Source organism: Aplidium turbinatum, chromosome 2 (assembly GCF_918807975.1).
Source record: "Aplidium turbinatum chromosome 2, kaAplTurb1.1, whole genome shotgun sequence".
NCBI lineage: Eukaryota > Metazoa > Chordata > Ascidiacea > Aplousobranchia > Polyclinidae > Aplidium > Aplidium turbinatum.
In genome coordinates this window covers 12,876,471-12,898,305 of record NC_137473.1, presented here as the reverse complement: position 1 = coordinate 12,898,305, position 21,835 = coordinate 12,876,471, and the positions used below count along the sequence as shown (strand labels likewise).

General features: G+C 36.0%; 2 protein-coding genes across 2 annotated transcripts; one reads left to right on the top strand and one right to left on the bottom strand.

Moving 5' to 3' along the window:
* Positions 1-3,039: 3,039 nt before the first annotated feature.
* LOC145764792 (cilia- and flagella-associated protein 300-like) lies at positions 3,040-7,767 on the top strand. Its single transcript, XM_082576469.1, has 7 exons — positions 3,040-3,196; positions 3,667-3,748; positions 4,039-4,111; positions 4,916-5,079; positions 5,547-5,719; positions 5,942-6,008; positions 7,342-7,767. The coding sequence occupies exons 1-7, from the start codon at positions 3,105-3,107 to the stop codon at positions 7,468-7,470; spliced, it is 780 nt and encodes a 259-aa protein (XP_082432595.1). The 5' UTR covers positions 3,040-3,104; the 3' UTR covers positions 7,471-7,767.
* Positions 7,768-8,002: 235 nt separating this feature from the next.
* LOC145764793 (F-box only protein 36-like) lies at positions 8,003-15,112 on the bottom strand. Its single transcript, XM_082576470.1, has 5 exons — positions 14,975-15,112; positions 13,729-13,843; positions 12,725-12,897; positions 11,516-11,617; positions 8,003-10,484 (listed from the first exon to the last, which is right to left on the bottom strand). The coding sequence occupies exons 1-5, from the start codon at positions 15,071-15,073 to the stop codon at positions 10,398-10,400; spliced, it is 576 nt and encodes a 191-aa protein (XP_082432596.1). The 5' UTR covers positions 15,074-15,112; the 3' UTR covers positions 8,003-10,397.
* Between the last annotated feature and the right edge of the window lie 6,723 nt (positions 15,113-21,835).

Genomic DNA, 21,835 nt, shown 5'->3' with positions numbered 1-21,835 from the left:
TAAAAATTGAATTGCTGAGAATTGGTACAAAATAGTAAAGTTTAAGTTAGCGCTACATAAGAATAATGCCTACTTTAGATTGGCAATTAATCCATTCGGGTAGATGAAGCATAATGCCATCCAACGATAGGAAAATTGTTAAAATCCAAGCAGAAATGAGACTGTGGGCGGCTTATACTGAACCACGATTGCTCGTTTTGTAGATAACATATAAACGTGAAAGTTGTTACGTTAATAAAGCAAGTATTTTTATTGTAAAAATTCAATTGCTGAGAATTGGTACAAAATAGTAACAGTTTAAGTTAGCGCTAGATCAATAATAATGCCTACAAATATTTAAAAATCAATAGGCTTTCCGCTTTTACTTCTATTCCGTGTTTTTGCACCCTTCCTAAAAGTAGTTGCGTTTTTTTGCATGACGTCACAGATTTTAGGCGGCCGATCCTAAACCAGCACCCAAATTCGTAAACGTTAAGTAATTTTTTTCGATGAAACTGTGTTAACTATATTCAGCCACTTGCTTTCTCTTCATCAGCTAAAGTGTTTGATTGACGTTTTTCTATAGAATTGCAGCGGTACACTACATGTAATGTTTGCTTGTTTCTATCTCTTTTTTTTCTGGAATGTCAGAGAAGATTTATGAATGTTGCCAGAAATGATTTTTGTTTACTTTTGTCTGATGTGGCCAGATAGCCTACATGGTAGCTGAAGGACGTATTCTGAAAAACATATAGGATATACCATTGGTCCATTATACCCCCAACTTTTCCATGTCACTTGTGCAGCCCATCTTCTTCATAATTGCGCACTGCTTGTAAAAGCCAAGTACCCAGCAATAGACAATCGTATTGCTTGTGTAAAAGCAGCAACAATTATAAACAAAACTCGACAGGTTATGTTTGCAGCTATCGGAAAGCCACCCACCTAGAAACTATTGAAAATATTCAAATATAATTCTATTTGAATAAGATTGAAGCGATTGAAAATATTCAAATATAATTCTATTTGAATAAGATTATACTGAAGAAGCCACACATGTGTGGCAAAAGCTCTATATTTTAATAAATTGATTTTTATGATGTTGTGTGATATTGTTTATTTTAAATTGAGGTTAACCACATCATTTTTATGTCTTTGTGAAGTCATAATGGCTCTGAAGTCATAATTGTTATCCTTAACTTCACAATAGCTTAAATACAATCATTAGCTTTCAATGGGTATGCTAACAGTCAATGTGATAAAAGCACTTAGAGAAAAGTTCAGTGAAAGATTTTCAGTTTCTTGGTAACTAAACAATCACTTTACAAAATGGAGCCAATCAGAAAAAAAATTATGCAATCATGGGGGAGTGGGGGGGCCTTAAAGTTTGAGGAACTTTTTAAAATTAACATGAAGATTTTCATATCAAGCAATCGTTTTTTTGATATTTTAATAGCATAATTGAATTCCTCACCCATGAGAACATGGGAATAGACACTTTGTTCATTATAATTGGACAAGAAATGGTGACTTTAGAGCATTTTCCCAAAATGTTCTCACGCACAATGGCGCCACTAGTGGCAAAAATGTGAAATTTTAAATCGCGATAACTTGAAAACGATACAAGGTATCAAAAAAATTCCAACAGTTATGAATATTATTCTAAAATATGTACTAAATATGTAAAAATGAAGAAAATCTAAGAGGTGGTAGTGTTCACCATTTGTTGAATTATAATGGAATGACTCTGCTGTAAGAGATATTGTGTTTGGATTTGAAGGTTCTGGTCTTTTAGTTGAAAGAGCTTAGAACAGTGTCACTAAGGAAGGTCTATCTCAGGACTGGATAAAAATTAAAATAGAGTACAATTGGTTAGCTCGCTTAGTGCTAAAAATGAAAAATACAAAATACACCATCAGAGCAGTCCATAATGATTTGACAAATCTTAATTTTGGTAACGACAGCTGTGGCATTGTATCTTACATCACCAAAAGGTTGAAAAAAATGATTTGATAGACATTATGGATATGAATCGCCAGGAAATTGCTCCAGCTGTGTATGGCTTGCCCAAGAATGCCAACCAACAATGCCTTTGTTGGAACGATGCTTTTACATGCTCGACAAGCTACTAGCCAAAGACAGAAACTTCCTTCCAGAGAATATAAAACATTACATATGTACAGGGTGACCCAAAAAGATTCGTACCCATGTTTTATTCGACCTTTTCACACTTGGAACACATCTTGGGAAAGCCATAAATTGACTAAAAATTGACAGAAAAAGCTAAAACTCTAGTCAATGGTCTTCCATAAACTGAATAATGTGTGGTTGTAATTTGAAATAAATAGCTTTTCAATCAAAGTCACAATTGAAATTTTCATGGGTACGAATCTTTTTGGGTCACCCTGTATAAAGTGTATATGCATTATAACTTGAGCACAAATTGAAGCTAATTTAGATGCTTTTTATGTTGAATTGCTACTATTTCTATCGCTTTCTTGTTTTTGTTAAATAAAGTTAATTTTTGGCTACTTTTTGCAAAATTAAAGTCACCTTTTCGAGTTTTTTATATTACAAAAAAATCGCCCTATCTATAATGCTCTGTCTTGTTTTATTATTTTGCCTTTCCCGCCGGTGGACGGTGGTACACCAATACATGAAAGCTAACTCTTTCCTTAAATTATATTTTAGTTTTATAAAGCTGCAGATAAAAACGCATTGTCTTTGATTACCCTAGTTTGGATGATTTTCTGCTCTGGTTGACATGGTCTGGCAATGTACTGTCTAGTTTTTACTTTATCTTGGTTTTGATTTGCTTTTAAATTTTGGTTTGTTTGGTGCAGTGGATTGATGAAGGTGTCTGACTTGGAATCTCCACACTGTTACAATTTCATGATAAAATGTGAAAAGCTGACTGCATGACTGTGATTCTTCTCTGGTTCTTTTGTATACTTTTTATGCATCTTCTGCTGAGCTGTTAAATTATTCAGTGGGAATGCAGTTCTATGTAAGTTGTCATGATGGATATCAAATAAAACAACCATTATTTTTTATAGGTGATATCATTGCTAAGTTCTAGTTGTGATAGTTGTTTAAGCTAAAATATTATTCTCCAGTCTTTTCTGATGGAAGAAGGTTCCTCTTATAAGTTTAAATTGCTACCTAAGCAACTCCCTACTTTTTGCAATAAAGACTTCAAAGTGTACTTGGAAAAATGGTAACTTTAAGAAATTGGTGCTAAGTTTAAAAAAAGTAGTAAAATTGTATTAAGTTTATCAGAATTAAGGTATTGTTGGTTGGTAAATTTGTTATGCTTTTGTATGCACTTCATGAATCATGATACAGAAATCTAAAATGAAAAAAAAATAGTGACAAGCATTATATACATTATCTTAAAATATGCCATTCATGGATGTTTCACCTGTCCATGCAAATGAATTAAGTTGCCTTTTTTATATTAGGGGGCTATCGGCTCCCTCAACTTGTATCATCCACTGACATCACAAGGGTACATGTCCAATTGTCCATCGTCCAATTACTGAAAACATGGTGCTAGCAATGTCCACGTTGTCAACTGGCGATCCCAGCTGCTTGACTGTGGTCATGAACAGTCAGTGGTGTTCCACCATGCTGCATCATTTTCATCATCATCGAATATTATAAGATTGTATGCATACATTTTGACAGGTATTTAATTGATCGTTTGAAGTCATGGTCATTTAGTTTCGATAAACCGTTTCAACATTATGAGAAAGACAGCTTCTTCAAGGTATGGATAACTCCGCTTCATCACTATATTTGTTTTGTCTAAACTTTTATGCTAAAAATAACTAAAAAAAACATTGTATTTTGTGACCTACGTATTACAGTAATTGCAAATAATGTTAATGGTTACAAAAAGCTATAAATAAAATGATAGATCAACTGTGAGAAAGAACAAAAATATCTATAGAATGTATTCCTTATTGTTTTTACATACTTTACTTATTGCACAAATTCTGCTTTGTGCGTATGCTAGAAATTGATAACATTTTAATCCTTGCATATCAACTTTTTCAGGATTTTTTTAGTGATGAAGTTATCTTGGCAAACATACAGCAGATGAGTGAATCGGGATCATGGGGCAGAGTTGGTAAATGAAATTGCTTGTAGATACTTTGGAACTGTAGAAGTTTTACCGTAATTGATTTTTAATCTTTTGCTGTCTTTTCTGCGCATTTTTTCATATCCTGTCTTATACTTTGCATTGAAAATTTAGGTTAGGCAGATCAGAAAACAGGAAAGTCAATCTTTGTGCACACTTTCAAATATAGCTTTCCTTTAAGTGTCTCTCTGTTATTACGACTCAGTTATGCTCTTTTGATACGTTTTTTCAAACATTTTATACTTCCATCTCGTCGTATCGGTCAGTGCACCTAGAACAATACTTTTTGTTGTGGAATATACAACACTTGCTACAACAACAACACAACTTCGACTTGTTGCTTTAGTTTTTTGACGTTTTAATAAACAGGTACAATTATCCTTTTATTTCATTTGTTTGGTTTAAAGACACATTAAATTTGTGTAAAACAGTAGTAGGTCTATAACTGGGGGATAAAACCGTAGAGACACTATGCAAATGTCGTATGATGTCCTGGTCAGGTGTCAGAGCTTTCTCGTCGTACGTACTATAAAGGTTGGCGAAAATCATAGTTTGGCGTAAGAGTAAGGTGAAGAGCAGTTCCTGATGCTGATTCATCGTTATCATAAATAGTGTCCGTGTAGGCTTACATCCAAGACTGTTTACTACTGTGTAGAAAACAGTGCTAATATTAATATCACATGCATTAGGCTACTACTGTAAGTATAAACGTTCGGCAACCATACTGGAAATTAAAAAAAAAACGTAGCATCTTTTGTTTTGAGTGATGTGATAATTGATGTTTTTCCTCAGACAAACCCAAATCGGTTCAAGCACGAGAAATGAACTGCACCGTCACTTCCATGACGTTCTTCGATAAATTAACCAAAGAAGGAATAATACGAGACACTGGAAACATTAGCAAATGCTTTGATGAGTATTATGAAGGGATTACGATCTCGGATGAATTAAGAAAGGTAGTTCTTTTAAATATGTACGAACGAGTTGATGCTTTGCTCTTTCTGGCGCAAATTTCTACGGTGATTCCATTTTCAAAATAACAAAATAAAATGTCCCCATGAATATTTGGAAGCACAAAATGTCTCTAACACTCTCTGCTTGATAATGCGCTGGGAGCACCACACATCTACAATGAATACAGCGCTATGTGAAAACAAATTATTATCACTCGAGTGCTTGTGCTTCGACTAACTGTTTTTTCAATGTTGTAACTCCTTCAAAACAAACTAAAAAAAAAACTGTTCCACAATGTCACATATTTTTGGTGTTTTATTGGCTTTAACGGTTTAGCTCATGGCTTATAGGCTAACTGTTAGCAACATAACTTTTTCATGTCGCTTTTAATTTACTTTTAAATATTTCAAAGGCATCTGCAGCCTACTCCTGTAACACGAATTACTTGGCACAATTAAATTGTCCACAGATGTTGTTGCTGGAAGATTCTGACAATTTTGAGTGCTACAGTGATGAGGAAAGAGCAGAAGTGTTATTCAAATTATTCTTTCTGGTTGTCATCGGTGGCCCAATATGTCAATATGAAGACATCATTCAACCGTATTTAGACGTTACAAAATCTCTATACAAAGACCTCATAATGTGAGTAGGTAACCTATAGTTACGCTGAATTTGATGTAATGGATTAAGCTCAGTATTCTGTAGCTTAGACTAAGAGTGATTTTCGGCTAATCTACCGTGAGGTGGTTTCAGATGCGACGCAAAGAATTTGACATGAGCCGAATTGGGTAAAAACGTTGGAATAAGTTACGGTATTCTATTTAAAACGTTCAAGTGATTTCATTTGCTTTGCATATTTCATAGAGTTCAAAAAAACCCAGAAACGAAGCAATTGGTGGTTATGACGAAAGCTTATCAACTGACAACGCAAGTAAGTAGGCCTGTGGTGCTTTCTAAAAACTATTATAAGAGCAAATTTTCCTCCGGTTGATTTTTTAAAGATTGCCGGCAGCCCAGTTTGAATTTCATGAATACGAGCGAAAGGGAATCTGAAATTTTGACTTCTCCCAGCGAACTGCGATAACGTTTTAGCTTCGTTCATGCGAAAGAGACTTTTTTCGATTTTAAATCACACATCGTTTGAAAGGTCAGGTCCATACTACTGGCGGTGGAGAAACAGTTTGATCAAGCCATGATGGTTTGCGTCTGTCTTGAATTTGAGCAGCTTTCCATTCAATGACACTTTGCAGATGAAGTATGCTACTAGGCCTAATGCCTTACTGAAGACCAGCAAGATATCTGACATTGGCTACAGCTTTTGAGACATTATTTTGAATGAAAACATAATTTTTTGGGGAGAGCAATTTCTTCTTCATGGCCTACCCCGCAGCTACGTTCTTACCGAACCCCCATCTCTTCATAATGCGTGACAGCATTATATGTAGAGCGTAGGCTATTAGGTACTTACCTGTTGGTGGGATGGAAAGAAATCAGGGATATCTAGAACTACGGGTTGTCCAATTACCTGCCAAGAAGGCGTGTTAAATTTAAGAGTTGCCAGATATTGTTTAAACTTTTCGGGTTAAAGTGTTGTTTTACAGAGGTGGTAGCGCAAGTCTTGTCCATTGCAAATTATTCTAAAATAAATTTAAGGCAATTTTTTATCATTTCAATCAAACTCATCAAAGCATAATGATGCTTGCAAATTTAATCAACGCTTATAACCAGGAAGAAATTACAAGATATATTACGTGACACACGATACTTTATATCCCTTTGGCGTAGTTTTCACTTTTTTATTTTTTGAGTATTTAATAGTTTGATCAAATATTTTCAAACGTCTACCGGTAGTTTCTTTTCAGACCTTGTAAATTCAAAAATACCATTGCAAACGAGTTTATTTTAAATTATTTTGGACTAATTTTATTTAATTTCAAATTTTGAATGGATAAGGTTAGGGCTTTAAAGTATTATTTATACCTGATACTTGAAAAACATCTGGCAACACTTTTTCATAACGCACCCTCTTGTTGGCGGTTAACGTAACTTAGTTGGTAATCCCGGTCTTTCGAATCCCTGGATGAAATAAACAAAATTTTGCTGCGAACGCAATGGAGTCGGTTTCTTCACGAAGTCAACAAACTGAAAGTTGACAAAAATAATCCTGTATCCTTTGTAGGGCAGGCTACATGTCACTATTTCAACCGCAGTAGGCCTAATCGTTCAAGCTGGTTTCACTTCACCGAGTTCTTTCCACTCTACAGAGTGAATCCGGTAGAACAACATTCCCTTCTGTGGACGAACATGAGCAGACTTTCGCTTACCTCTTCATCGATCCCTTGAAGCGACATGCGACCATGCTGTACCATTGCTGGGGTAAAGGCTTGTGGTGATGATTAAGCTACATTTTCTCGTTTTGACAGATGGAATGGGATCAGCGTTCGAAGTCGCGAATGCGTTTATTTTGGAGCCTGTTGCTTCCTCAATCAGACATAGCCTACTTTTTTATAAATCCAATGCATATACACAAAAATATGAATAGTTATTGTTGAACTGTTTTTTTGTTCGTTTTGTTGCAACGTGTTGCATGAAATTATTTGTGTTCCGTACTACATTTTAACGTGTAGGCTATGCTGCAGCGTACAGAAATAAATTTTATTCATTTTGTAAGTATTAAAACTTTAATTGAGAAACAACACATGGTTTAGCGAGCACCACTATTCTGTGAAAGACTCCAGAGGAACCCAGTGGATGAAATAATTCACAGGCAATAACACGTCAACAACTGGAAACTTCACTCTGTCAATCTCTCTGATTGACACTACAACTCTACAAGCAAGCTAAACTGCTAGGGACAACCTTTCAGAGTCTTTCTCATTCCAAAAATGAAAATTCAAAGTAACCAATCCACAAAGCACCTGTTTTTTCGGCAATTTATTGGCGTTTAGAGGAATTGTGCAAATCTTTTCGTGTGGGTTGAAAAGAATATGCTACACAGTCGGCAGTAGACCAGCAGTTTGTTGCATGCACACAGCTGTTGTGAATAATGAAACCAAAACCAGATAGAAATGCAGAATACTATAGGAATAAAACTCAATAAAAAAAATAACAATTTATAACAATTAAAATTGGCATATAAATCACAGCATGTATAATAGGGTGTCCCACTTTTAGGCGACTTTTCAGGAAAATTAGGTTCGGGTCAAATTCTGAATGGATATTCGTCACTGATTTCAAAAATGACATTATTTTTTCATTATGACGTCATCTTGATGTGCCAGCTAGCGGATTTATGCTATTTTGGCCTTATCACGAATATGGTAAGAGCTAGAGACTTGGAACTTGTGCCAAAATGACCGGAAGGGACGATTTCCTATTTGTTGTCAATACAATATGAAACGCTAACTGCAACAGAAAAGGAGTTATTTTGAAAAAAACATGTTTTTGCTCATTTTGGACAAAAAAATGAGAAACACGGCAATTTTGCTACAGTGATGCTTTTATTTCGATTGTTAAGTTGCTCCACCTTGTTTAGCAATTAAGTACAGTGGTAGTAGTAGTGGTACACACTCTTGAATGTCTCTTCCATGTAAATGAGATTTATTTTACACACGCAAAAAGCTTTTTGGAAGGCAAAGTGAAATGCCCTAATGCATACGAAGATGGTGGTTTGATGAACATAATTAAGAAAATATCAAAACTTAAGCCCCAACATCTGAAAATCCGACAATATTGTAAAGTTTCATCACAGTTATAGCCGCAAATCATTTAAAAGCCAAGATCTTATAGTTTTCTGAGCACAAGAAAGAAGCTAAGATTTATCTTTTCGGAGCGACCGTAGGCCTATGTGTCTTCTTGCTATGGCAGTTCATTTAGTGACGAATGTTCCAGGAAATTTGAAACCCCTACTTTTTTATCGTCAAGAAAGGTTGTCCCATGCGCGTTGAATAACAACAGCGAGTGGTTACTTAAGATTGCTGATTTTTAGGTATTGTGTTGGGCCTCAGGATATCCCTAAACTTCAACGTATGGTTTCTTTGATTGTTTGTGTTTATTTGCCAGCATTTTTAGTCATCCTTCTTAAACCTTCCGCTGCTGAAGGTCCCTCAATTGGTACTGCTTACAAGAGATTTATTACTTGCATATAAATCTGTGGATGAACCAGTATTCAACGCTGTTCTGAAACATTTCGTTAAGCATGCATCCCAATGGTTGAGCCCTAAAACGTTGCTTTAAGTTCTCCACTCTGAAGTTCCGCCTTTTGCTGCTGATGTGGCAAGACAGAAAAGTTTTCCAAGAAACGTTGATATCGAGCAGACGCTTTTGAAGCGTGACAACTTAAGTGATTTTTTTCTCCGAAGAAAGTAAGACGGCTCCACGCATTGCATGTTTTTCATCTCCATCAGTGTTTTTGCGTATGATCAACAACAACAATCGAGGAACAGAGCGCTTTATTGGCAGACTGAAACGAGTTGTGAACGGCTTGATTCGAGATGACCAAGATGATTTGGCCAAAACAGACTTGCGCATTTGTGCTGCTTTGCACAGTATGGTGTGATAAATAACCCCATTGAACTGTGTTGTGTTGTTGAATGGTGGTTTTGTTTGATAGATCTTTGAACGAAATGATCAAGGGTTTAAAGCTAGCTAGTATTAGTAATTGCAATATGCATGTAAAAATCAATGCTGAGGTATATAATCAATTGTAAATACAATATGCTAGACTAACTACCACTGTACTTAATTGTTAAACAATGTGGCGCAGCACAGCAACTTACCGAAATAAACCGAAACAACCGAAATAAAAGCGTCACTGTAGTAAAATTGCCATGTTTCTCATACTTTTGTCCAAAATGAGCAAAAACATGTTTTTTTCAAAATAACTTCTTTTCTGTTGCAGTTAGCGTTTCATATTGTATTGACAACAAATAGGAAATCGTCCCTTCCGGTCATTTTGGCGCAAGTTCCAAGTCTCTAGCTCTTGCCATATTCGTGATAAGGCCAAAATAGCATAAATCCGCTAGCTGGCACATCAAGATGACGTCATAATGAAAAAATAATGTCATTTTTGAAATCAGTGACGAAAATCCATTCAGAATTTGACCCGAACCTAATTTTCCTGAAAAGTCGCCTAAAAGTGGGACACCCTAATGTATAATAAGTATTAAAGCAGCTTTTAAAACATAGCAAAACTACAAAATTATGTAGGTAAAAATCAAATTTAAAATCTTTGTTGTAGTAAAAAGTTGTTCATAGCCTGTGACTACATATAAAAATACAGTGGGTTGACAAAATCCAAATGACAATTCTGTTTCGCATGCTAAGCTACCGGTTGTGTGGCAAACAGCGAGCGCTGTTGATGGCGGCGCATTTGAGCTTGAAGTTGCAATTTGTTTGTGAAGAATACCTGCAAGAAGGTATTAAGCTTTAACTGCAGGTAGCACCTGACTACCATATTATCAAATATAAAAATGTTATTTTTATTTTTTGTAAACTGAACGAGAAAACTCCTTTGGCCTCCAAATTTAAATACGACAGTTTGACATTTTTACATTCAATCGCCATCTCCGCTTGAAGCAGATTGCGGTTGAACATGGGTTAGCCAATCTGTTTACACGAGTCACGGCTGTTAGCTAACTCGACCAGTGCCGTCAGATTTGAGTTCGGTCCACGCCCAGATGTTGTCATGCCATCGCCTTGATGGTCTGCTTCTTTTTATCTTTCCATTAACCGACTTGCTGACTCCGTATTTTGATCTTCTTGTATGGCCAAACAGTTTTAAAATTTTTGATTTTATTGTAAAGGGCTTAAATCATTGCTGCAGACACGATGACCAAAGTTGAAAGCTTATTAGTATGAGTTTGAATTTGTTGCTCTATACCTTATCCACAATACGGCATCCAACTCTAGTTCTTCCTACACGTGGAATTGAGCAATGAAATAGTCCGCCCCGTTAGCTCAGTGGTTACGCGCCAGGCTCAAGATCATGCGGCGCCGGTTCGACTCTCGGGGTGTGCGCTTGAGCAACGCACTTTCTGCTCTCCATTCAGCGGCACCTTATGAATGGAATAATTCCCAGGCAACAACACTTCACCAATCGGTAAACTTCACTTCGCCAATCTCGATAACCGACCCTGCGTGAAGAGCCTCTACAAGTATGCGAAACTACCAGGAATCAAGGCTTTGTCAGTCCGAAGATAAAGATTCAAAACAAAATAAATGCAAGTATTTATTATATACAAAAATATGAATTAAAAGTTATTATAGAATGTTTGATATCACGCAGATTAATTGTTGATTACTCTTCTTCACCGCAACAAAATACTGGCTGCCAACAAATTAATTGCATTTTAATCATAAAACGCTGCTCAACAGCGCGTCCACACCAAATCGGGCCATTCCGCATTGGTGAACCCTAGAACCTAGATGCAATCTTACGTGTTTCCAGCCGACTTCCATGGCAAACTGCTTCATTTCCTCCGTCACAGTATCGCAATGCCGCTCGACGATATGTTCCCATAATTGTTCAGAGTTGCACAACTAAATGTAAAAGTTCATGTTTAATAAACTAAGCAATTGCAAATTTCTGTCAGCGGTACACTTAAGCAAAGAACAAACTCTTCATGCAGTAGACTACATTCCTTCTGCTACTGTAGATAACACATCTGCATTAGACTCGTTCAAAATTCAGAAATTTTCAACAATTTTAGACCCTTGCATTGTTTTGACCACAACAAACCCGACAATGACAACCATTTTGCTCTAAGATGATGGCATACCCTGCTTCAAGAGGTCTAAACGTTTCCATTCTTGATAAAATAACCCATTTTTGACCTGTTTGGCCATGATCCTAAGGGTGGAACTCTATTTCAATTGCCATCCAATGCCTTACTGAAAGCTCACAAGCGAAAATCAACTTTTGGATATTTGGCATGATTTTGAGAAGTTTTTTTTTCATTCTCGAATTTCACATAGTCAAAACCATGGGAAACAATGCAAGTTGATAAAAAATTAAAATGTTTGAATTTTGAACAGGTTTAATATGCTTATCTGGAGAATCAGGTCGGTTGAACAGAAATATAAGAAAGTTTGATGTACAGTAGAACTGGTATACAACGAACAAGTCGGGTCTACCAATTTTCATGCTGATACGGTTGGGTTGGTTTTGAATCTTTATCCTCGAACTGACAAAGCCTTGATAGGTTATTCCTGGTAGTTTCGCATACTTGTAGAGGCTTTTGACGCAGGGCTCTTCCCTGACAAGCTCGCTGAGTCCGTAGGCTACGTCTGAAAGTTAATTAAAAAATATTATTGAATCAAAAACAACAGTCTATAATATGTTTCTGTGTACCAACCCTGAAAAGATCCAGTCCGAGCAAAAACGTTTCTTATGCGACAATAGCAATCGGACTGGCAACAATCGACTTCTTGCAATGATGAATGAATCGGTTACATAGGCTACAAGGTATTTCGCAATGTTATTTTGTTTTTTCTCAAAGGGTCACAAGACTTTATCCTCTACATACGATAGCCTATACCAGATGAGTTACAACGCACTGTAAAATCAGAAAACTATTCAGACTAAAATCTGCAACCGATAGACACAGCCATATAAGCATGCCAGTTTTTTAAGAAAATGTCTCAAACCTCATGGAAATGCTTGCTAGTAGTCGCAAGATGAGCGATATCTTCCAGCCCCAGGAATGACATAATGTATATTTGTAAGGCGCTAGAAATGCGAGCGAGATAGTCGAAATGACCTTGACATAACCTTTTCACATATTCCACCATGTCCTCGCCAAATACACGCTTCACTTCCACTACAATAAAAACAATCAACAATCATTTTAAAGCATAGGGTTATTGGAAAATCAGACAAGGTAAAGTAAACCGTTATCTGATATAGCCTACTAAAGTTGGTTTCACGTATGTCCAGTACGAGTAAAACTTGAATATAATATATATACGCTATTGTGCAGTATAATGAGGATTACTGCTTTTTTGTATAAACGCTTATGTCCGGTAGTTGAAAGTTTCGATAAAGTGTACGGGAAGGTAAGGAAGCCAATCTTCATGTCCACCTTTAGGCATCTCTCGAAGTATCGTGCCGATGACTCAGCAACATGCTCTTGAGCGCTGTCGAACCAACGCCCTTTCGAGTGCCATACCAGGGCTCTTACCACTTGGTTATGCAGCCGACAGGATTATTGTTGAAGTGTATATAATATCATATCCCAGTGTGTACAGTATTCATTTATATCCTTTTCAAATTAATCTCTTATAACAATGCAAAAAAACATTGTTTCTTCTCTAATTCTAGCAAAAAGTAAAATAAGTATGCCTCACAGTTGTGAATACAATATATGATTTAACTAAATAAATTTTGGCATCAGGACGTTCTGTTGCAGCCGACCAGGCGCTAGACACTGTAGACAGTTGATCGAAGCCGAGTCATGTCGCAATCCCAAAGTTGAAAATCACCAGTCTAGACGTTGCATGAAATGCAAAAGGCAAGAATACAGTACAATAAAACCAGAATTTGTGACAAGTACGGTAGTCGTCTAGCGGTGAGATGTCCCTGCAACAAGTCGGCCACGACAGAATGTCAGGTACTGATCAATTTTATCTGACTTAACATTTATATATCTCACTTTGCATATCCATATCATTAATGAAATCTTCATGGCTTTCTTTCCTTTCACTTGGTGCCACTTTCACATCAGGCTTCATGCAGTAAGGATTGATTTTCCAATACCGCCACACCACCTCAAAATAATAAATTTTGTGGCTTTATAAATAAAAAGCGATGAAAAAGTACACAAAGCTATAGGAAGTGGCTAAACTTATGACCCACTTCCAAAAAGCATAAAATTTGATAAATTCATAAAAAAAGACTGTTCTCTTTAAAATTGATGCACTTCTGCATTCGGCTCTTCCATCCAAGAAATGTTTTGACAAACTCCTCTTCTTTAAGCTACACAAATCTTCAGCTAACACATCACTGGAGCCTGATTTTATTAAGATGCAAATTGAGTTTCTTTCAATTTCATCACAATCTTCAGCCTTAGAAAAAGTCAAATTTTCACCAAATCTAAAAAATACCAAGAAAGTTGCAGAAACCAAGTGCATTGTTAACAAAAACTTCCACATCTCCACATCCCAAGTGCTGCAAACTGATGCAATTTGTTTACACTGGCATCTGTTAAGGCTGAAGTTTTTTGTTATCATTTGCAATGTGATTACTGTGAGTTTTGCACCAGCTACTGCACTCAATGGTGATTTGCATTTTGCAACCTCATTTCCAAACAGCTCTGGGTGCTAAAACCCGCAAAAATTTAACTCTGACAAGCATTACTAACACTGCGCTACATAAAAGCCTGAAGTATAAGAAGACAACTTTTTACTCACTGCGACACAATAGCGCTATGAAGTTATGCCACATATATATGGAAAAAGGGAGTTTGCTGATTTGTATTCAGCCAAGAGATTGATAGAATGATAGATAGGCTACAACATTTTCTCTTTCAGGCAACACATCATATAGAAAACATGTTAAATGAGAATAAACAATAAACACTATAAAAAGTGCTCAATGCTAAGCAAAAAAGTCAAGCAAAGCAAATTACATTAAATATGGTTATTTTTTCTAAAACCTTTACAGCCTGTTTCACCCTAAAAGTGGGATCATCAGAAGATCCTTATTCAAATAGACTTACTCTATTTGATTATTATAATAGACTTAGATTAGACAAAATATATAGTTACGGTAAATTCTATTTAAATAAGGACCTTCTAATGATCCCCTTTTATGCTGAAACAGGCTGTAGTAGAGGTGTTAAAAGATAATAACAATATTTGGTGTTAAATGATAATGGTTCAGGGGTTAATAATTCTTACCTCAGTTAAAGTTACAACCAAGTTGACAAAATCTTTACTAGGAGATGGAGTTTGCTGACTGGTATCCAAAAGAACTCCTTTTTTTGCAAGAGGAAGCATATTTTGCAATTGTATATGAAAATGTGTCTATGCTACGACTAAAATACTAGGTATTATAATGTAAAATAAAACAATAAAAATTAGTTCAGAGCTCACTCACAGTATAACTTTGGATGCTAACAAGCCCAAAATTGGATGTTATCTGCATTAGGCTATCCAAATCTTCTAACAAGTTTTCAACACAAGAAATAGGTTTGATGTTCAATCATGAGTCAAACAGTACCTGCTGCACCACTGAGTGGTAAAAACACTTGCACAGGACTCAAAAGGATGATGGTTCAACAGCATTTAAGAATACATGACTGTGCCTTGGCAAGTGAAAATGAGAGCAGCAAACTGATCGGCTAGTCGTCCACTTCATATAGTTATATGTTGTTATTTTTTTTATTTATTTATTTGTATCAGACAAGGTTGTCCATATTAAAGCCAAAACATAAAAAACAAGACGTAAGGACTTAAGGAGTCACTTGGATGACATGTGCAACATATCATTGTAGTGCTTAAAATATGTCGTTTTATAGAAAGCGTCTGAGGACATTAATGCTATAAGAGTTATGCACCGGTAATTACATTGTACTGTACTACCATATATGTTGTTGTAATGGACACAAAATAAAACATTTAATTGTTGTTATTCATCCTCACTAAGCACAATTACATTCCAATAAAAATGTGTGACCTATTTCACGCATAAAATAAAAGTTGCTATATAGAACACTTTTCTCTGCCATCAAAGCAAATTCATTCATACTACAGCTTAGCCTACAGAAAACAAATGTCATAACTAATATATATGACTGTCTAAATATGTTCAAAAGAGATAATTAATGCATGTCGCCTTCTGTGAGCCAATAAAAAATGTCTTGAGCATTAACAACTACCCTACTAGGCTACACTCCAGTTCAGTAGCGTTCAGCCTCTCCTGGACAGAATAGTTTGCAACTAACCTGGCATCGAATTACCCATAACTTACACCGATGCTCTCTGTAAGTGTAATGTTATCAACTTTGACTTGCAGGCTACTGTGCTGACTGCTGTACTAATATCCTACATTCCTACCACTGCTAAACCTAAGATGTAGCCTGGCTGGCCTAACCGCCTGCCTTAATCTAATGATTTTGATCGCGCCGCGCAAATGCTGCGCAACAGACCAAAACAAACATGTTTCGCCAGTGGCGAGGGAACTATTTTTCTCTAGGGATGCTCCATTGCTCAAGCAGTGGCGTAGCTAGGGGCGGGGGGCGGACCGCCTGGGGCGGCACGTCTTGGGGCGGCACTTTCAGACTACGGTTTTTGATTTTGATTATAGTCTGATAAAAAAACGCATTTCATTTTCACATGCTTTTTTGAAGGAATCCAAAAGACTATTAATTATTATTGAAATGCAACTTTAATTTGTATTAAATAGTTATTTTATCTTTAAATTGCCACTACAATTAACTGTTGACTGGTAGCCTAACCTGTATTTCTAAAAGCAGTGCTGCCAGACCTTATCGGATATTTGAATTAAAATTCGTATTATTACAAAACTGCTTCATTTATGTGGCTTAATTTATTATACAAATTGTTGCAATTATAATTTTCTTTTAAATATATTTTTTGAAACTATTTTTATTAAGTCTACCTTACTGTGAAATTATAAATGCATTTAAATCGCCAAATTTTTTTTTTCGTTTTTAATTTTTGTGAAATCTTGATAAATTTCAACTAAAGTTGATTAATCACTCCTTATCTAAAAAAATAAATAGTGCGTAGCCTATGATCCCTGGTATTTGATTGTACTTAATTGTATCTCACGTTGGACTTAGTTTTTTTCCCTGAATTCATTTGGTCACACTAAGCCGGTTTCCTTAACTTTTCACTTTGCTAAATCTTTATTTTGTGACGTCATAATTTCGTTAAACTTTCAAAGTGAAAAGTTTTGGAAACTTGTCACTATTTTTATTGTGTGTAGTACTGTAAAGCTTGAATCGCCCTTGTTGCAAGTGTTCATTGTACAATAAGATTCGGCCTATTTTTTCTTTTGTTAAAGAGAGGGTTTAGGCTTGTTTTGTTTAACTTCAGCACGTGTTTAAAATCGCAAAATCGTCATTTCCGTAGGGTGGCAATTGACTAGTAGACCGTATGGTCGTCTCGTTGTCTCCCTGTCGGTATGGGAACTTGTGTAACTTTTGCATTGTGTATATTGCATATTTCAAACATGTAGCCTACGTATGTTCCTGTTACTGACAAATAAAACATTGATTGATTGATTGATTGATTGATTGATTGAAGGAGCGGCAAAATCTGAATCCGCCCCAGACGGCACATTCCCTAGCTACGCCACTGGGCTCAAGCTGCCGTAGTGTTGTCAGCTTCTGGGGGGCGATTCCCCCCAGACACCCCTTATGTGCGAGAACATTTAAATGCTTTGGATGGGCATCCGGGCACCTCCTAAGTAAAAAATACAACGCCAAAACACACACATTGTAAATTGTAACAAAAAAAGAACGGCAAACAGCAAAAAAGCTGTTCAAGAAATCAAAATAAAAACGAACAAATTAGAAAGTGATATGAAAACGACAGTTTGTGGAAATAAGCTCTCACACCATAGTTAATAAATATACCTTATATTTATTATTAACTATTCATTAACTATGATCCAACAGACTTTGTGTTGCTTGCAGTAGCCTATCATAATTGTGCAGAAATTATGTTAGTGTACTGTAGGCTATACGTAAATCGAGGCAGTCTTCTCGCAGGGAGCTATTGATTTGTTATCAGTACCTGATTGAGCAATTAACGTTATTTCATGATAATTTAACGTCGCTAGATGTCGAATTATTGTAAACCAAACGTAAATTTCTTTTTAGCATTGTTGTTACGCGATATAACTCGCCGGGAAAATTAAATCGATTTGTGCTGACTCAAACGTTGAATCAACCCAAAACTAACTTACTTTCCCCTCCCCCCCAATGATCCTGTATCAAACGATGGTAGGCTAAATGTTGTAAAGATTTTGACCAGTCATTCACTTCCACAATTTTGGTAAAAATTGAACATAAACTATAAGCTACAAACGTTTTCGGCCATACACACGTTAGCCCTTATCAAGTAGCTTATAGTTTATGTTCAATTTTAATGGATTATGTTAAATGCCGTGTGGTTGTTTGGTTGTATATGTCTGTCATTCACTTCCATCATAGATATTTAGCATCGAAGCAACTAACTTGACTGATAACAAAGGGTTTCGTAATACAGTACCTGGTTTCTATGCAACGCTTCAACCTCTCAGTGCGCATTGAAGCGTAACATGGAATCCCTCTATTTCAACTTTTGCCGTTTGGCCTCGTCAACGTTTTTGCGAAGTAAAAATATGATAACTTCGAAGACTGTCTGAGTGTTCACAGCAAGTAAACTAGTCCGAGGTGAGGTCTTGGTGCGATGTTTCTGCTGATTAAACTCACACTGCGAGTAATCAAACAGGAAGAAATTTTGAACAATTTTTGTCCGAATTAAATGCTCATTTTTCGACGGCATTTTTATTGCCGTAGCACGGGGGTTCTCAACCTTTTTACGATTTCGTACCACTTGGACGGTCTGTAATGCCAAGCGTACCACTTCTTGCAGAATAACTAATTTGGTCGAATCATATTTTATTCAGAAGAATAATATATTGGCCAACTAAAATAACACTAAAGCACCACAACTAAATTTAATGAAATTTATTAATGAGAGATTTGCCAAATGCCAACAGCGCATCGAAAGTCATGGCCGAGTGGTTAGCGCGTTGGACTCGCAGTCGAGAGCCTGCATGTTCGACTCCAGCCACTCGCACTTGCTGTTGTTTCTCTGGGCAAGAAACTTTACGATAATTGCCTCTACCCAGTGATCGATTTCGAGTAATGGGTAATACCAAATTTAAGTCATAAGTAGAGTACATAGGCGTAGCCAGGGGGGGGGGGGCGAAAGGGGCCATGGCCCCCCCCCCCAATTTTCAAAGTTTGGATTCCGAAGTTAAACCCTTTGTTGAAAATATAATATAATTTGTATAAATTTATATTGTTTTTCAAGACATCTGGCTATTAACACCCTCCAGGACTTGTTTTAGACACACAGAAAGACACCAATGAGTTTTGCAAATCGTAAATCGCGCAAAGTTTACACGATTTACGCTTCTTTTAACTAATCTGTGGAAGCAACTTCAGGATCGCTTACTCTGTTGGGTTTTTTTTGTAGTTTTTGTGTAGCTAAGTTTTTTTGTGTTCTCTAATTTTAGTCGCAATTTTTGCCCGTTTGTGTTTGTTTGTTTGTTTGTTTATCTTTATCCTGCATTGCGGGAAAGCGGACTTGAGCGCTATGCATCGGTGTACGCCTTCCGACATACACCTGACCCACGCTGCAGCCGACTGCAATGTCTGTTTCCGGTTGTCTACTATACTTATGACTTAAAATTGGTACTACCCATTACTCGAAATCGATCACTAGGTAGAGGCAAATACTTAATACATTCGAACACTGATGTAACACCATAACAATATAAGGGTTAGCTCAGCTTAAAGTAGGCTAAGTAATAAACAACAAACAGCCGCAAAAAACAACTTATAAAGTTATATGCTTTTTAATTATAATTTCACATGAGGCATTTCAACTTTTTTATGTTCTCTCAGTGGTGTTATTTTTGCAAGCAGTACCGTAATATGCAACTAAATATTTTAATAATATGTTGATATAAATATTTTGACATTACAATTTACTTTTGTCTTTAGACACTATGTAGTCTAATGTAGGGTTGCCATACCGTCCGGAAAATTCCGGACATGTCCGGAATTTAGGGTGAAATTTTGCGTCCGGGAGGAATTTTAAAAAATGCTCAAATGTCCGGAATTTTATGATGGGTGTTTTGGGGGAATTAAAATTGCGGGAATAATCCTGTAAATTAAGGGTGTCCTAGAAAATTCGCTCAGCCAGCTCATTTTACTGCATCTGCAATCGTACTGTGCACACTGCCAATCCAGAACATTGTTATTTCGTATCTTGTGCATTTTTTTTACTACGAGGTTGTACGGAATTATGATGTAACAGAGCGTTTTCCTTATCAATGATGTTTACCACTTAGAAGTCAGTGTTACCATTTTAGTCTTTTTAAAACCAAATCTGGTTTATTTTGCAACCGTTTGGTTTATTATTTTTCGATTTGGTTTATTTTTTTTTTTTGGTTTATAATTTGTTTTTTTAACATACTTTATCGGTTCGTTGCAGTGATTATTTCACTCCAACAAATTTTTTAGTTTATTTCTGCTTCAATTTGGCTTATTCTGGTCTTTTTTGTTTAGCTTTATGTGTCGTAATGCGATTTATCAGTATTGTATGTTGCGGTCTATTTTTTTAGTGTACTTCTGCTTCAATTTGGTTTATTCTGGTCTTTTTTTTTAGCTTCATCTAAGCGTCATCAAGTTGAGCGTCGTGATTATGAAAGGCATATTGACTCTTTAATATAATTTCAAAGATATGTGCTGTAGTGAATTTTTCTCATTTTTGAAATCACATAAGGCCCTATTGAAGAGAATTAGATCTTCAGAAAAATATGCATGGTCAGAAGAATAAATTTGTAGTGACTTGACTTACAAGCGTGTCTTTAATTTGTTTTAAGCATGCAATTGCTTTTCTTCTATTTTCGGCACAACCTAATTCTCATTATTATTTTTCACTCTAAAGTTGAGATTTTTTCAGTGACGGTCCGTAGCTATATTTAGAGAGTGCTTACCCTGCCTGGTTTGAAATTCTGCTCGTGACAGAAGACAATACTTTTCACTTCGGTAGCTGGCGCTTTAGCATGAGTATCGTACAACGTTTGCAGCTTTAGCATTTCGGTAGCGAATATATATGGTCTCATGAAAATAGTAATGCACTGTCCGGAATTTTGCTTTTTCAAATATGGTAACCCTAGTCTAATGGCTACTCATTCAAAGAAATTTATACAAATGGCTAAATTTCATTTAAGAGTATCCAATGTTTTGTTATTTTTAAAGCGTAAATTTTACCAATTTAATACCGATTCTCAGCAATTTATGAGCCCTCCGTCCCAAAGCATTATTAGCTTTAATAGTTACACAAACATCACCATATTATCAGGGGTCAGTAAGTTGTTTTTAATAATAAAGGCAACAAACCAACATAAATACAAAGAATCTTTTCATTTATAAAATCTGTTTATCTCAGGGTTGAGAAAAACCTGGGTTTTTTTAAAAAAGCCCAACCTCCATGGGTTTTTTGGGTTTTATTTAAAAAAAGATGCAAAAAAGGTAGATTCATGCTTATTTCACCTCAAATACTACTTTTTACCAATGAAGTGTCTCTCACTCACAGTACATGCTGGCATAACTAAATAAAATAATGCACTAGGGCAGTTTAACTATGAGGCCTTCTTGCATAAATGAGTTTAGTGTAGTACAAAGTGGCATTACTTGATTTTTGTGTACAGAAATATCCACTGTGTTTTCAATTTATCCTTGGAAATTTCTTTCACAATCGCATCTTCAAGTCCTAATTTGAAGTTTGTTTTAAGTATCTTGTAGTACTTTAGTTCATTTCTTCAATTTTCTGATAAAAATTGGACAATTATGATGCTCTGGGTTTTTTTAAGTTGGTTTTTTGAAAAAAAACACCCAAGTTTTTTTTTTGATTTGGGTAAAATACCTACAACCCTGGTTTATCTTGACCTGAGTTGTAAGACATGGAAAATATGCTGTTACTTTTGATGGCTGGGTGTTTCATGGCCAT

Coding starts and splice junctions, on each gene's coding strand:
- LOC145764793 (XM_082576470.1), bottom strand. CDS start 15,073: ATGCTTCCTCTTGCAAAAAAAGGAGTTCTTTTGGATACCAGTCAGCAA. Junction 12,898..13,728: donor TAATGATATGGATATGCAAA/GTGAGATATATA, acceptor TTTTTATTGTAG/TGGAAGTGAAGCGTGTATTT. Junction 10,485..11,515: donor TGGAAGTCGGCTGGAAACAC/GTAAGATTGCAT, acceptor ACCTTCTTGCAG/GTATTCTTCACAAACAAATT.
- LOC145764792 (XM_082576469.1), top strand. CDS start 3,105: ATGGAAGAAGGTTCCTCTTATAAGTTTAAATTGCTACCTAAGCAACTC. Junction 3,197..3,666: donor AAAGTGTACTTGGAAAAATG/GTAACTTTAAGA, acceptor ACATTTTGACAG/GTATTTAATTGATCGTTTGA. Junction 5,080..5,546: donor TCTCGGATGAATTAAGAAAG/GTAGTTCTTTTA, acceptor AATTGTCCACAG/ATGTTGTTGCTGGAAGATTC.